This window comes from Haliaeetus albicilla, chromosome Z (genome assembly GCF_947461875.1).
Source record: "Haliaeetus albicilla chromosome Z, bHalAlb1.1, whole genome shotgun sequence".
NCBI lineage: Eukaryota > Metazoa > Chordata > Aves > Accipitriformes > Accipitridae > Haliaeetus > Haliaeetus albicilla.
Window position 1 is genome coordinate 12,881,296 of NC_091516.1, and position 15,373 is coordinate 12,896,668.

Genomic DNA, 15,373 nt, shown 5'->3' on the forward strand with positions numbered 1-15,373 from the left:
TTTTCCCACCATCCAAAAATAAAACACAAAGGTCTCTTTATAGCTTTTTAAATAAGTTTTTCATTGCACTACGTAGGCAATAACGATTTTTGTGTGTACAACTGGGGGACATTAAGCTTACTTTCTTAGAAAACTGGCCTTATAGAGTATTACAGGACTTGTTTCCATTTAATTTCCTCTCCCAACAATAACTTTCGAGCCCGTTGATCAATTTAAACTGAATTTGTCAGAGAAGTGAGCTCTGATGCGTGAAGTTTTGACAAATCTATTAATGCTATTAATATTGCCCCTGAGTTCAGTAACCACTGTGGACTTGTCTTAGCAAGGAATGTGCACAGGCAAGAGATATTTATGATCCTGGGAAGGACATTTGTCAGGGTTCATTCTTAAGTCATCACTTCTGCCTTTTTTGTTTTCTTTTGTCTAATGAGTTATAAATCCCAAACGAAGCTTTTCCCATAGTTGTGGATATCTATTGTCGATGTGGGTTATCTTCATAGTATGAAGCAGACTGTTGCTTCAGTTCCAGAGTAACTCAGTAAAAAAGTGACTCCATCTGAACACATGAATCCATACATGCTTCATTAGTGATTGCTCTCAGAATTGTTTTATTGCTGTTTTTTATTATCCAACTGCTCTTCAAAGAGGTTTTAGTCATTAAAATGTTTACTAGTTACGTACATCCCACATCACTGCATATATATACTGCCCTAGTCAAAATGTTTGGCAGCTGGCAACTCTTCAGAGAAGTGTTTGGGAGAAACAGAAGGGTGTCTCTGTTTAGTTTTGTTTATTGATTCCTTAAAGAACTCCTGCAAAACATCTTTTACAGTTTACACATTACAGATTTACCAAATTAAACTTTCTCATGTATATGACAAAGAATATTAATTACAAAAGCAGATGTCTGTGAGAAGAAAACATTGACCTTCATTTTTAAAGGTGTATTGAAGAAGCACAATCTTTACTTTGCTTTTATTTTGCTTATGTTGAAAGGTTTTTATTATATTAAATAAATTTTTAAAAAGCACCCTTCCTCTTCATTACCATTAACAAAAACCCCACAGTAGTTTGAAAGACAGTCGCCTTCTTTTTGAAAATAGGTTATATTCTCTGATTTTCTGTGTGGGAAATGTGTCCTATTTTCATCCCAAATCTTTTGGGAGGAAGGTACTATGGATTTTTGTTGTTTCAACTCACTCCATTAAAGTATCTTAATGTGAACAGCATTGTATGGACTTGGAGATGGGTGAGAAAGTGATTTGATGTAAATAGGTGTATTGGAGTGAAAGAATGTAGAAATAGTCCTATAAGAAATTATTTTTTTCTTGAAGGCATATTTGGGTAGTTGCTGGAGTTAGAAGAAAAACATTTGATTTTTTTTGCAGATATTTTAATCAAAACAGAAGACAGAAGTTCTTGCTTCAAAATTTTATTTTTGCCATAGCAATGCATGGTATTTACTGAGGATCAACTTTACCAGCACTTTAAAAAGTATTCAAGGGGTTAGGGTACTGTGCATGACTATTTTGTAGACAAAAGTTTTTCCATCTGGAGAGCTTTATATCAATCTATTTTATCAGGATGCATGTCTCACAGATACACTCATATGGAGAAACTAACATAAAATGCGGTGGTGTTTTGGGTTTGGAAGCACTGCATTGGTTTTGTGGGGGGTTTAGAACTACTGATTTTGTTAGCATCAGTTCCAATCAAATTACTCAGTGTGGCAATTTTTTTTTTTTTTGAAGATACATTCAGATCCTATCAGATTCCTACTCCTTGGATGCTGAAGAACAACACAAAAGAGATTTATGCTACTCACATGAGTCATGTAATTGGCAGAGTATGATAATATTAGTGATGAGCCTGGCTTTTGTACCTAGGGACTCTTTTGACCAATTCCTGACCCTCAGAAATATTTATTGCCCTTAAGAAACTGTTCTGTCTGTGATTACATGGTTCCCTCATATCTAACCATTGCAGGCTCCTTCCCCAGTGCTTACAACTGTCAACATGCTTCCTTTTCTTTTAGGATTTTTGCTTTTTCTTCCATAGTAGCAATGACATGTCTTCCCAGGCCACTGCAGCATGTCATTGATGTTTATGATACAATTACTACATTATACAGACTTCTCCATAGTCAACAAAGCTGATGTTAATTCAAGGGTGCAGAACTTCGATTGAAAATACTTTTTAAAGTAGCTAGGATGCTTCTGTTTCTCTCCTTTATTCTGTCATTTTGCCATTTACCTTGCATATGCCTTCTGTGCATTTTTTTGTTGTTGGTGGTAATGCCTGCTACAAACTCTCTTTCAGCCCATTCTTGTATCAGTGAGAATGTCTCTCCCCAATGTTTTCTTTCATTATCACAAATTTCAGCTTGTTGAAGAAAATTCCATCAGAAGGGAGAAAAAAGTCTCGGTACCCCCCTCCTTAAAATTACACCGGATGGTGGGAGTGATAAAAATACTGTGAGAAAATAAAGGTAGCTAAACATCTATCAAAGCAAGACAAACCAAGCAAACAACAAAGCTCTTTAAAAATGTATGATGCTTCCATTTAAGAAAGCAAACAAAACTGAATAAATTAGCTAGGTAACTCTTATGCCAAGTACAATAACTTCTAAGTATAGCCTTATTCTTCCCCCTTTCATCCTTTCTTTAGGGACAAGAGCGGGTTTGTTTTATGATTTTTCTAATGCACATAATATGTTATGGGTACTACTGAAGTCTAAATTATATAGATGTAATTACAGAAATGATTCTTACAGATAGGAAAAATATGCTCACTATGTTTTCCAGACTACTTCATTATTATTTTTAATGAAAATCATATTTGATGTTTGTCTCCAGGAAGGAGGTAATTGAAGTATCATGCTTGGCGGAATCTCGTGTTTTTAGCTGAAGTCGCAAGGCAGAAGCTTTACTAATAAGAAATGTTACAAACCAGGGCTTCTAGTTGTAGGTATCTTGATTCCAAAAGCTTTGCTCTGGAGACTGTCTGCTGAGATTAGGTATTAGGATGAGTCATGGAGAGAAACAGTTGCAAAAATGGATGATAAATAATTCAGGAAATATTGTTTTGAAGTGGATTTAGAATTGGATATGAAGCCAGTGTAGAACATGAAGCAACAATGATCCTATTTGTCTCTTACCTAAGTGGATATTAAGTATGCATTTTAAACTACTGGGAGTTTCCATATGGACTTTGGCATTTGTTCTATATTCAAGAATACTTTGCTAAAATAGCATGAGGAGTTAGTAAGGAATAGCTTATTTGGGAGAACATGAGAATGGCTGTACTTCCACAGATGAGGGATCCATCTAGCCAAGCGTTCCCTGGCTATGGCAATGCCTGGTAACACATGCCTAGGAAAGAGTATTGGGACTCTCACTGTTTGTGTCTTTCACCAAAAATTTTGTGAAAACTTTCAAATCTTCAGCAGTTTGTGGCTGAAGAAATTCCTGAGACAGAGGTGATGTCTTTTCATGTAAGAACTATCAATTATTTTTTCATCTTTAACTTCTCCCATGGCTTTCTGAACCCATGAAGCTTTTAGCATCAATTGTATATATCCACAGCAGTATCTTATGGAAAAGTTATCTGAACACACACACAGCAGGTACCCATTCTGTCTCTTGCTGTCTAGACATACCCTCATAGGTTAGAGTGACTGGAACTCCATTTACAGTCTGGTAGTGGTTGTTCATGTCTGCCTTTCTGCCATGTCTATACCTTATGCATCAGTGGCTTCTTGTTTATTCCCTCCCCCACCTTTATTATTTAGTGGTTGGCTTAATATTTCGTCAGTACAGACTCTATTATGATCTTTCATTATTATGTAACTTGCTCCTCTTTAACAAATTGTTGATATTTGAAGTCCTAGATAATGTTTCAGACCATATGGAAGTAGTTCTCTATGGCTTTGAAAAATGGTATCACTTACGTATAAACTGCTAGTGATACAATAGCTCTGTTCTGCCTACCTAGAATGGAAACAAACTTTAGTAATCAAACCAGAAACCATCCTTTTCCCTCCTTCAACACTTTCTTCATAGTCAAGAAACTAAGCAGAAAGGGTCTCTTGAACATGAGTTCCTGAGGGAGGAGGAAATGTTAATGTTCTAGCAATGTGAAAATGAGAAGTCAAAATGAGTGGGATGAACCTTGTTTCATACATCGAGTTTTTTCATTCACATATCAGATAAGCTATCAAAGCAAGAACTTTTGTTCTCCCCTTTTTTTAAACTTAGTGTACCATGTGTGAATGCTTATATCACACAAAGTTTTTACAGGGTATCTGTTAGATGGACTACTTGTCTCAGGGAATTTATTGTATAATGAAACTGGCACAAAGTGAATGTCTTCAACTCAACTACAGAAAGCAAAGAAAAAGTAAGTATAATACAGATTTGACTGTAACCCAGGAAATCCACACTTTTCTCTGTCTATTTTTCAAAAAGACAGTCTACTTACATAATTTCCTTGCTACTTTGTTGCTGATATTCAGGACTCTCCCAAAATTTTATGTGCTAGTATTAAACTGATAGGGACAGTAAGTAGCCTGTGCTACGAAGAAGATATTTAACATACTTAAGATTTGATCCCACTGTGTGACTAAATTGTGCTCTAATGTAGTGTAGATAAGATACATTTTATTCTAAGGCCACCAAAGGTTAAAAGCTACTGAAAGCTCTGTCCCGTGAGTATCCCTGACAGGAATTCCTGTTGACAATATGAGTAGAAGGAATTGTTGAAACTGATTTTTTTTTTTTTTTTCCCCCGTAACCGGCAACTGCTTACATTCTCAGGTCTCAGTGCTCAATATTGTTCTGTGAGAAACATTGGTAGGTAGTATTTGGTTGCCTGCATTTCATATTGAAGACAATAAAACTATTTATTTATTTATTTTTATCCCAAGAGTGCTGGACACACAAGCAGCCCTACTGGCAGCTATTTGGGCCTACACTTTTCAAATCACGCTGTTTTTTCCAAGTGCTTCATTTAGCTTAGGCTTCCACCTTTTAAAGTCTTCACAGAGACATGCACTAGGTTATTACTTAGTAGAAAAAAAAGGGTCTTCTGTGTGCACTAGAAAGGTGTTCACAGTGGGGGTTTACAGTGATCCCTAATTAATGAAACAGAAGGGAGATAATTTTGTTGTATTGTGGCTACAGTTCGTCTGTAAGGTGTTTGATGTATACTTTTTTCTTCCCTCAAATTCCCAGTTTTTAATCAGAAAATACAATATAAATACATTAAATTACACTGAGTGTCAGTTCAACAACTACTATTTGAAATAATTTTAACCTCATTAAAATACAGAAAAATTATGCTTAAAAGAATTGCCACCAATGACTCTTCCAAGATCATTACAATGGGTTTGAACAAGAACAACTCTACAGTAATACTAAAAGTAACTTCAAAGAATCATTAATTCTGTTAACTTCAGGGATCTGGATTTTATTCTGAGTGTGGAATCTTGGTCAGAGACATTTAAAAACAGAGTTTCATGAGCTATCTCTAGTTGATGTAAGTATTTCTGAGTTACTGTAGTCACATTTCAACCTTTTCTGTAACCATCTTATGTGTTGTTCTCACCAAACACAATAAATTCAGTATATTTCCAAATCACTTCAACTATTTTAACTAGCTTCAACTCATTTTGTAAGGGCTCTCTCCTCCTGCCTGAGAAACTGTCTGCTTTGTGTGACATTACAAATCAGTGTGGCTGCCTAAAAATCTAGGAAAAAAATGGTTCTAAACTAGGAGTATGGGTATTGTCCTGACGCTGGAATAACAGTTTTCTGTTTTAAGTATACCATACTGCTTTGGAAAACAGTGTATTCTCAGTACTAATGATGGCATTGATAGCAACTCTTCTTGTGGTTTGTAAAGCAGTTGGAACTAAATTTTTAAGGTCTTTGATTCTGGGAGCTTTGGATGTCTATTGATAATTAGAATCAATGTCGACATTGCTCTTAAAGTCTTTTGAAATCGTTTGCTTGTAGTATGGTATCATTTCTGCCTAGCAGTTACTTTTCGTTGTAGTAATTTGTAAGACTCTGGCAAGAATTAACATATGTTTGTTACGTGCTCTGAACATGCAACATGTTGTGTGAACACTTAACAGTGCTATGCAAGTACTTGCATGACATGCCCGTATTGTGAAAATATTTTTTCAAATGGATGAATAACTATTGTGGGGAGGATTGTTCTGTTTCTTTCATACCAATAATTCCTTTTAATTACATATTTTCCAGATAATGGAGGACAGACTTTGGCAGGTGGGAATAACTGGCCCCTGAGAGGAAGAAAATGGACCCTCTGGGAAGGAGGAGTGAGAGGAGTAGGCTTTGTTGCAAGTCCTTTGCTGAAACAAAAAGGTGTAGAGAGTCATGCACTTATCCATATCTCTGACTGGCTACCAACGCTGGTGCACCTTGCTGGAGGACATACTAATGGCACTAAGCCTTTGGATGGCTTTGATGTTTGGAAAGCTATCAGGTAAATTGCATGTCAAATCACAGAGTCAGCATTGTGGTATGAGAAGGATTTAATCAGCCCAGAAAACAGAGCTGGAACAGGAGGGGGGAAATATTACATGTTCCTTTCCCTAAATAAAGGGAGTGTATAAGTGCTTTACTATCCATGAGAGAATTATCCAAATTAATCCTCGTCACAAATGCAAAACCTCCATATGGCTTTAACTTGGTACGTTGAATTTATCAGTGTGGACACAGCAATGCATGGTATACTTTTTCAAGAACGCTCTGTGATCCAGAAGCACGTTAACTGATTTTGCGCAGCATAAAGTCCAAGTTAGTAAACTTTATGGACCCGGCCATGCTCTCTACAGAGCCCACTTGGGTGTCCAGTCTCAAATTGGACATGTGGGAAATCTATGCAGACATTAAACTCGCCGAGCATGGATGCCACTTTGATGGTTTGTTAGCTCAGTCCAGGACCTGTCAGGCTGGCTCAAAGTGTAACCATTTGAGTAGGTCCGTATCATGCTGACCAGTGTCTCAAAAAGCCGGTGAGGTTGAGTACAAAAATAGACCTGACTTGGTTTCTGAGAGGTTGTGATGTTGTGCCTGATTTAAGCAAGCTGGAGCACTCAGGAGCACAGTGTGGACATGCTTAGATGGCTGGAAAAAAGAGGCAGCTTAGCTCCAGTTGGGTTGACACTGAGACCAAGCTAATGACTTTTGGTGGGCTCTCTCTCACTCCGTGCACCTCTCATGCTGTCTGGATTAACTGGGATATCCCAGACCCCCCCCATTATTTCAGATAAGGGAGAGTCTTCTGTGCATTAAAAAATGAGTTAAATCCCATACAGTTTTCCTCTGGAAAAGAATAATAAAAATGATATCAGAAATGCGGGTTATTGGGGGCTCTGGGCACATCTGAATATGTATGTGCTTATTACTGGAGCTTTGGGCGCAGCAGAGTAAGTAGAATAGAATGTAAAAGAATAAATGAAATGGGCATTAACTGGTAAAGGTGATATTTTCAGTGGAACAAACTATCAAAAGAAACTCTGGTGTTGCTCCTCTGTGATATCTTCAATCAAGACACACTCAGTCAGTCCTTCATCTTTCAAAGCTTTTCTTTTATTCTAATGTTCTTTTATTCTACTAAAATGGATTACAATGTCTTTAAAACCTGAATGTCTGCAGAAATTTAAACTTCTGTGACCAACCCTTAGTTTTGCAAAAATTGCATGGTGACATTAGTTTAAATTCCTTTGTTTATTCGTCTTTTGTGCTGCATGTAATGTATTCATTGATGGGGCTAAGTCCTATTGTCTATGTTCTTAGAAGTTATATTTATTTTAGTAGGTCTTTGAATATTGTTTTAGGTCATTTAGGATGGAAATTTTAATACTGCTAAAACAGAACAAAAAGACTAGCAATTCTATTTCCTACATGCCATTCATTTGAGAATTAGTGTTTTGGGTTTTTTGATAGTCTTTGTTCTGTTTTAATAGCAGTCAGACAACATAATATTATGTCTATTATAACCTTTTGTCCGCTTCTCGCTGTTCCCACCCCAGCTTGCAGGAGAAATGTAGCTATTTATGTAGCAATTGCTGAATTTGCTGCAATTTTCTACATAGTGCATTATGATAAACACTGGTTTTTGTGTGGTTTTGCATCCTAGAATGTGAATTACAGGAGTTAGCTCCTAAACAAGCACGAACAGGAGTGTTGTTTGGGTTAGGGATTGAGAGGAGAAATTGAGAGTTAAAGCAGGCACAGTTGAACCCATCTACCTGTCCCTGGTTAGCCCGATATAGACCTTGAAGTGAAAAACAAAACCAAACCACCCCCGCCCCCAAAACCAAACCCCCCATATCTTGAGTTCAGAATTGTTTTGTTTGTACCTTTAGTAGGATTACCTGTTTTGAAACAGCTAAGCTTGACTTCTTAGTGCTATGGGGTAGTTTTCTGTACTAGCTGGAGTTTGTGGAGATCTCATGGCCTTGTGCCCAGGTGTACTGCATGGCTCTTTTCCAAGTGAAAGAAGATAAGGATGTGCATAATTGAGGCCAGGGACCATTAACTGCCAGGAAGGAATAGAGACTCCTGTCCAGCTAGAGGAAGTAAAATGCTTTAAATGCTAGTGTTACTGTGGGCAAACTTAGCATCAGCAAGATCCTGGGGTACTCCTAAATCATAGGCTTTTCTTCCAGCTACCACCAGAATTCCTGGCACCTTCAGGTTTAGTTTCAACCAGGTATTCTTTGTCATGGACTGATCTTTTCGGATCAGGTTACTTCAGAAGGAAAATTATATGTAGGGAACAATAGGTACAGCTGTGCATCCCCTGCACACTACTGGCACTTCAGTCTTAATCTCTTTGTGGAGGGGCTGAATTCAATGTTTACTAGCACTGCTAAGGAATAGATGACCTCCAATATTTTTAGTTGTGCCAACTGGAGGGCCTCTGTCTGGAGAGGAAAAAAGTCAGTTTTTGTGAAATGATAGGCTGCTCTTTGGCTGACCTTGCAGCCAAAATGTCAAATTTCACATGATTTTCCCATGTAATAAGGAAAAATGAGTGTATTAAATTTCACAATCATAACTCAAAAGGTCACTTGAATATTGGATAGCAAACAATGAAGGCACAGTGCCCTTTTGGTGACATCTGATGGAAAAGTTCAAATATGTTGCGTTTCTTGGACCAGATGGCTCATAATGAGTGAAATTATAATTTGCTAAGATTCTACCTAATTTGAAAAAGGAAAATTAATAGCCAATCACTGTGTTACATCTGTATTTTTTTTCATTCCAGTCTAATACAAATAGCTGCACATGCTTCCTGTGATTTTTTTTTTTTTTTTTTTTGGTGGACTTTAATCCTGAGCCTACTGTTTCACATGTCTGTAATCAAAAGGAAAAAGGTTATAAATTTGGAACCTTGATTTAGACATTCAAAAGAATATATGGGCAATGCAGATACTCTCAGAAGTTACAAAAATATTGGATCCATTCCAGTATCTGCCTATAAATGATCAGTATTTAAAGGACATGTTCTTAATATGATATTGATTTAATAAATATAAATAATATAATACTGAAAATAACTACATATTAATATATAATTTTAAATATAGATAATGATATAAATAATATAGAAATTAGATACAAATTTTGAAATTGTAAGTATAAATTCTAAAATCCTAGACCCATGTGAACTTTCTGTCATGATTTTAAGATGATTGGCAGTCCAAATTAGGAATTGCATTAACATAAGTTCTAGTAGTAAATAGCAGTGCTGAAAACCACACGTGTTTCCACGTGTTCATTTCATGCCTCCTCTACTTAATTTTGACTTGAATAACCAGAATAAAGTTAATGGTCAGGAGCAAATGGCATGAAAAGCTGAAGTGCAGGAGCACATGTTTCTTGTGGACAAAAGTATCTTCTTTGGCATTCTTTTTAGCTAGCTATACTTTAAGTTTCTTTCATACAATGCATGAAACCGAGTTTACTGTATTAACCCATTTTTGGATATCCATCAGACGGTTCCGATCTCAGCTATAAACCTTCTATATAAATCATAGTAGGTTGCACTTTTCTAATACCTCAGATTGCCAGGGGTAACACAACAGTATAGCTGGAACCTCTAAAACCATGTACATATTAGAAATTATTTCTGAAAACACAACGATAATATCACTAATATGTTTTACGAAAACAGTAATTGAGAATACCAAGAACAACTGATAAAAAACAATACTAAAATGCAACTAGTCAAGGAATCTAAACTGTACTGCAAGTATCTGAGAAGCCACTTGTGTTTCTAAAAAACATCTGTTCTCCAGATGCTTGCTACTCTATTGAAATCAAGACACTAGGCAAAATAATTTTCCCTATGTAGAAACTTGCACTGGTTCATACATTGTTTTGATATATTTTGGTTTTCAGTACTGAATATCTAGTATGTCTATGCTTAGAAAAAGGAGTTTATTTTGCATTAGCAGAAAAGTGGAAGACCAAATGATAGAGTACATGAAGCAGTATGGTAGGCACTGAAAGATTCAGGATAAAATGCAGTCAAAATAAGTAGTATTTCTTAAAAGCTTGTTAGCAAGCATAGGTTTTCCAATTTTACTCATACATTTCACAGGGCAAGTTTCAGTTTTGTATTTTTGTAATGTTGGAAATATCAGAATTGATTGGGTGAAGTAAATGAAGCAAGATGAGCTTGAATTCTTGTGTCCCAAATGGCTACATTCATTTTAGGAATTAAACACCTGTTTGAAAAAAAAATTTCATTGTTGTGGTATAAATTAATGCTGAAGAAAGAGCAATGTAACGCTGAGAGTAATGTTTATTCCCAGCATATCTGAAATATAATTACTCTAAGAAAGCATGTACAGATATGACCCAGAGAAATATAATATATGGGAAGGTTATAAAGGCTCAGATTTTTCTGAGTGACACTGAGGATGTTTTTGAGCAAGATAAACATATTTGCCCTGAAAAACCTTGGATTGCTTCCCAAGGACACCTTCTGCCTACTTAACAACAACAACAACAAAAGTGAAAGATCATATGTCGATATTTGTTCATGTTCACTAAGGAGTAAGGAGTAATAGATCTTTATGTTTTAAAAACTTTGCAAAGTAGAAGATAGAGTAACATTCTCAGCATAAACTAGTTGATTCTCATACCAGCTTTGAAGTTAGTCTGTATGCTTTCATTAAGATGCTCTTAGATAGAGGACTTTTTTGGAAAACAGTACCTTTTAACTGCTTAATTAAATAGTCAGACAAGGTAGAATAATAGCTAGACAAAAGAAAAAGTTCCTTATTTTTAGGGAGAGGAGCGATGTGTTAGAATATTGGAGTCTAAAAGCAAGTACTCTAAAATAGAGCATTGTAAGATATGGTTACACTGGAAGCTACTAAAATATGAAGGCAGGATTCCCTAGAGAATCTTACTGCTTTCTTATTCTAGCTCTGTTGCCTAGACCGTATTCCTGATGCAAAATACGAATTTGTTGTTCAGGATGTGTCTTTTGAGGTGACTAAGGTCAGCATGGAGCTCCATAAATGGGAAGGAGGACAGATTTAGGCACAGGGAAAAGGACCTCCTGCTACAAGCATAAATTCTCTACTTCTTGTCCCCAGGACCTTGTTTCTGTTTTCCTGGTGTCCTTTTCTGTCAGCCAGCCACTTTCTTCAATGTACAATGCCATCTTCTTTTCTCTGGCTATTGTTTTGTGAATAATGTATGCTGGTTATAAACCTCCATGTTGTGTGCATCACAACTACTGGAATAACACCCAAACTGAACAAACAGTTCAATACCAGTTAATAGTGCTACAGAGCTTACTGCAGTAATGCCATAAGCTTCAGGGAGTGTATCTCATGATTATATATAAATCACATTTCCAAGTTACTAATACCAATATTCTATCCCAGAAAAAAATTGATTCAATAAAAATGACAACTGCAGCATGAAAAACTTAAATTCCTGCAGGTGTAATCTTTATTGTTTGTGTTCTACCAGCTGTGCAGTAACATTCATAGCCATGTTTAGTGGACAGTGTCCACCCTCTAGATTAAAAGCCATAAAGGAAATCACCTTTAATGACATGATAGTAATACTAGTCTGCTTGAACGGCATGAATATCCTCGGTTCTGACTTTCTACCTACTGTGGTACTGTATGAATATTGGATGTATAAACAGGAGAAGCATATAGGAGTAAGTTACTTCTTTATTCTGTATTTGACCCTGGTGGAAGGTACTAGATTACTTAGCATAACTAGTGTTTGCTTTCTTTTAAAAGGATACTGAAAAATATAGATACAACTCAGAAACTGCAAAATAAGAATATCTCCCGAAGCAGTTACTGCAGAGTCCTTTACATGCTATAAATTAGCATCCTAATTTTAACTTGTGCTAACTGGTTCATGTTACTGTTACCTATGAACAGATGGCAAAAGGAACACTTGACCACAGCTATAATTGGAGCACCTAGAGACAGTAAGAGTCTATTAAATCTAAGATAAAATTTGGTTAAATAAGGCCAGGCACTCCTCAGTTAAGAGTGTGACTACTATAGGTATTAGGGGGTGGGGGAGGCGGGAGGGAGTTAACCTTTCACATACATTTTGGGAAAAACATTTTGTGGCAGTTTTTATACACTGAATTACTAACAGTCTACGTTCATTGTTGTACTTCCTCTGTATTAATTACAAGGCTGTATTATCTTAACACATTTAATCTTTCATCCAGTCCTCCCTGTTAATTTTGTACTTATTCAAAATATTTAGCATCTAGAAATGGTTTTAGAAATGGAATGGAACAATATTAATTTTAATTAGTTGTTACTGGAAATTTTAAATTACATGTAAATATTGTTTAATTATATATTTTATATATTAAAATAACAGTCATTTTTGAGGCTTCCACTGACTTTTATATTACCTGATTTTTTTATTCTTAATGTCGACTGGTTTAGGGGCCCTGGTTGAATTTTTGAGTCTCAAATGAAGCTCCTTAACAAAAAGAAAACAATTTAAGTTATTCAGAAGTTTCTAAAAAGATGTGGGTTTAGGTTCACTGTCAAATAATAAAATATTGTTGTGGCATGATGTAGCCAAGGTTCTTTCTAATTATGTCTTCCTACTCATATTGCCATTTATAAGGAGTAAATTCCTTTTACTCAGTTTTTTAGGACTGGGATTTACTCAACTCAGAAAAATTATGGGTAAGTTCAGAGGCTTATTCCACACCATCCCTATGTAGCCAATGGCTAGAAAATGAGGGATGATTTTTTTTTTTTCCCCACAAGAAGGTTTAGGATATCTAAATCATCCTTGTGACCTCAATTACAAATCAAATGTGGGGTTTTTGAAGGGTAGCCAGTGCCTCTAGTGTTTTTTAAGGCACCCAGCCAAAATGCTTTCAGCACTCATGCAGGTATGCAGAGAGCATAGCAAGTGTGATGCCAGCTTATGCTGCGAAATTTGATTTTTAAAGTTGATTATTGTAAAACCTTGCTTTGGTAGGGCCAATTCTGTACTCTGTAAACTTATGAATAATCTCAGTAAACACCAGTGAAGTCAGGGAAGGCTGATGGGGTAAAAGCTGTTGCTACTAGGCTGGAAAAGAGCATTCAGATTTAAGTTGATAGCAATTAGTTTGTAGTTACAAGCTCATTCTGTATTAGGATGACAAAAAACCTTAAAATAAAACATGCAGAATCCTAATGAGCTGTGGAAGGAAATTAACATTTCCTTTTGAAATTTCTCCTAGTGAAGGAAGACCTTCCCCCAGAGTGGAACTGCTACATAACATAGACCCTATGTTTGTGGATGACTTCCCATGTGAGTATGCTACTGATTTTTTAAGACTTGTTAAACATACAGTTCATCTTCTGAACACTCCTTGTTTTCCTTAAGTGAAGTATTTCCTTCTGGGTGAAACAAAATAGAGTAGGATGCCTTCTGCTTTTAAGTAAATAGCTTTAAAATACAGAAACATCACCCCCCAGGTGCTTTAAGTACTTACTGAATCACGACCAACACACGCTTCCTATTTCAGAGAGCTTTGAAGCACTGCTGAGTGATGAATAAAGTACTTTGGGACATGGAAATGTTGAGGAGCAGTCATGTGCCTGAGGTGCACAGGGAGGCACACTGCCAGAAAACCCTACCAAACCCTGTCTTCAGTGCTCCACGTTGGCAGGTAGCTCCCAATGAAGTGCTTGCCCTGACGCATCTTGATACATCGATATAATATGACCTTGCAAATGGAAAACCTGAGTTTGCAAGAAGCTGAGAATTTCCAAGCCTTGTGATTGTGTTGTTCCATAATCACATGGGTTGGATCTTTAACGCCATAATCACATGAATTGGAGCTTAAGTTCACCAATTCTATAGCTCTTTAAGCACCATCTGTTTTATGATTCAACATTATTAGTTTGCTAAGGACTACAGACTTTTCAAGCAGATATTTTTTTTTCGTACAGAGCATTGGAACAGGTCCTTTCCAGTGTTTTTGTAGTATTTCTGTATTTCATTAAATAAAGAAGTAAATCCCGGCAGAGGGAATAGTGCAGTGGGCACAGTGATCTGTTGCCTGTAAGACAGATACATGTTGTGCTGTAGTAACTGGATGGAAAGGGGTAAGGTGGCCTTCTGCAATGCACATCTGGTTCTGTGATGCTTTTCTCAGAAGAAGCAACATTGTGCCTATCTAGCGCTGGCTGGACAGCACTGCCTGCAGATAATTCCTACATACTGATGGAATTAAGGTATAGCTTAATACTCCAATTTCCCTTCAAAGGATGCTCAGTGAGCCATAGCATTCCTGTATGATGTTATACCCTGATGTGGTATTCTCAGGCATACTTCAGGGACCATCTCTTCCTTGTGGGAACTGTGGTGATTGAACTCAGCAGAGGTGTTTGGGTAGACAAATTCCTGGTGTAAATAGAAGGGGAATGAGCAGAGGAGGTTTTCAGGAGCCTAAGCTCAGGAAATACTTCCCAGTATTGCTTCCATGATGCCATACTCTGATGGTACTTCACAGTTTGCTACGTATAGCATGTCCTTACTTTTTGTGTGCATTGCATGAGATGTGGGCAGGGACAGGGACAGGTGGACAAAAGCTGTAGTAAGTGGAACTTTTATGCTGGATGAGATGTGACTTTTAAGCGTCACAAACAGAGGAAGCGGTATCCATGCCTGTAAATTTACAATGTACATTTTTATGTACCTTTCAAAACTAGAGTAATTAAAAACAAAAACGTAACTCTTCACCCATGTGTCCTTATGCGCCATATAGTCTCTTCTCAGCAAAGGCCTATAATTTTGGCAAGTTACTTTGTGCCACTTGTTTTACT

The 15,373-nt window shown here is 36.7% G+C and overlaps 1 protein-coding gene across 3 annotated transcripts in view; it reads left to right on the forward strand.

Moving 5' to 3' along the window:
- ARSB (arylsulfatase B) overlaps window positions 1-15,373 on the forward strand; it is a 66,420-nt gene that overhangs the window by 26,841 nt on the left and 24,206 nt on the right. For 2 of the 3 annotated variants that reach the window (XM_069775953.1, XM_069775952.1), the window contains exons 5-6: window positions 6,267-6,510; window positions 13,783-13,853. In XM_069775953.1, coding sequence (XP_069632054.1) covers window positions 6,267-6,510; window positions 13,783-13,853 — 315 coding nt within the window. Of the gene's footprint in view, window positions 1-6,266; window positions 6,511-13,782; window positions 13,854-14,070; window positions 14,275-15,373 lie in introns of those variants that run through there. The other variant, XM_069775954.1, reaches the window with a different exon arrangement.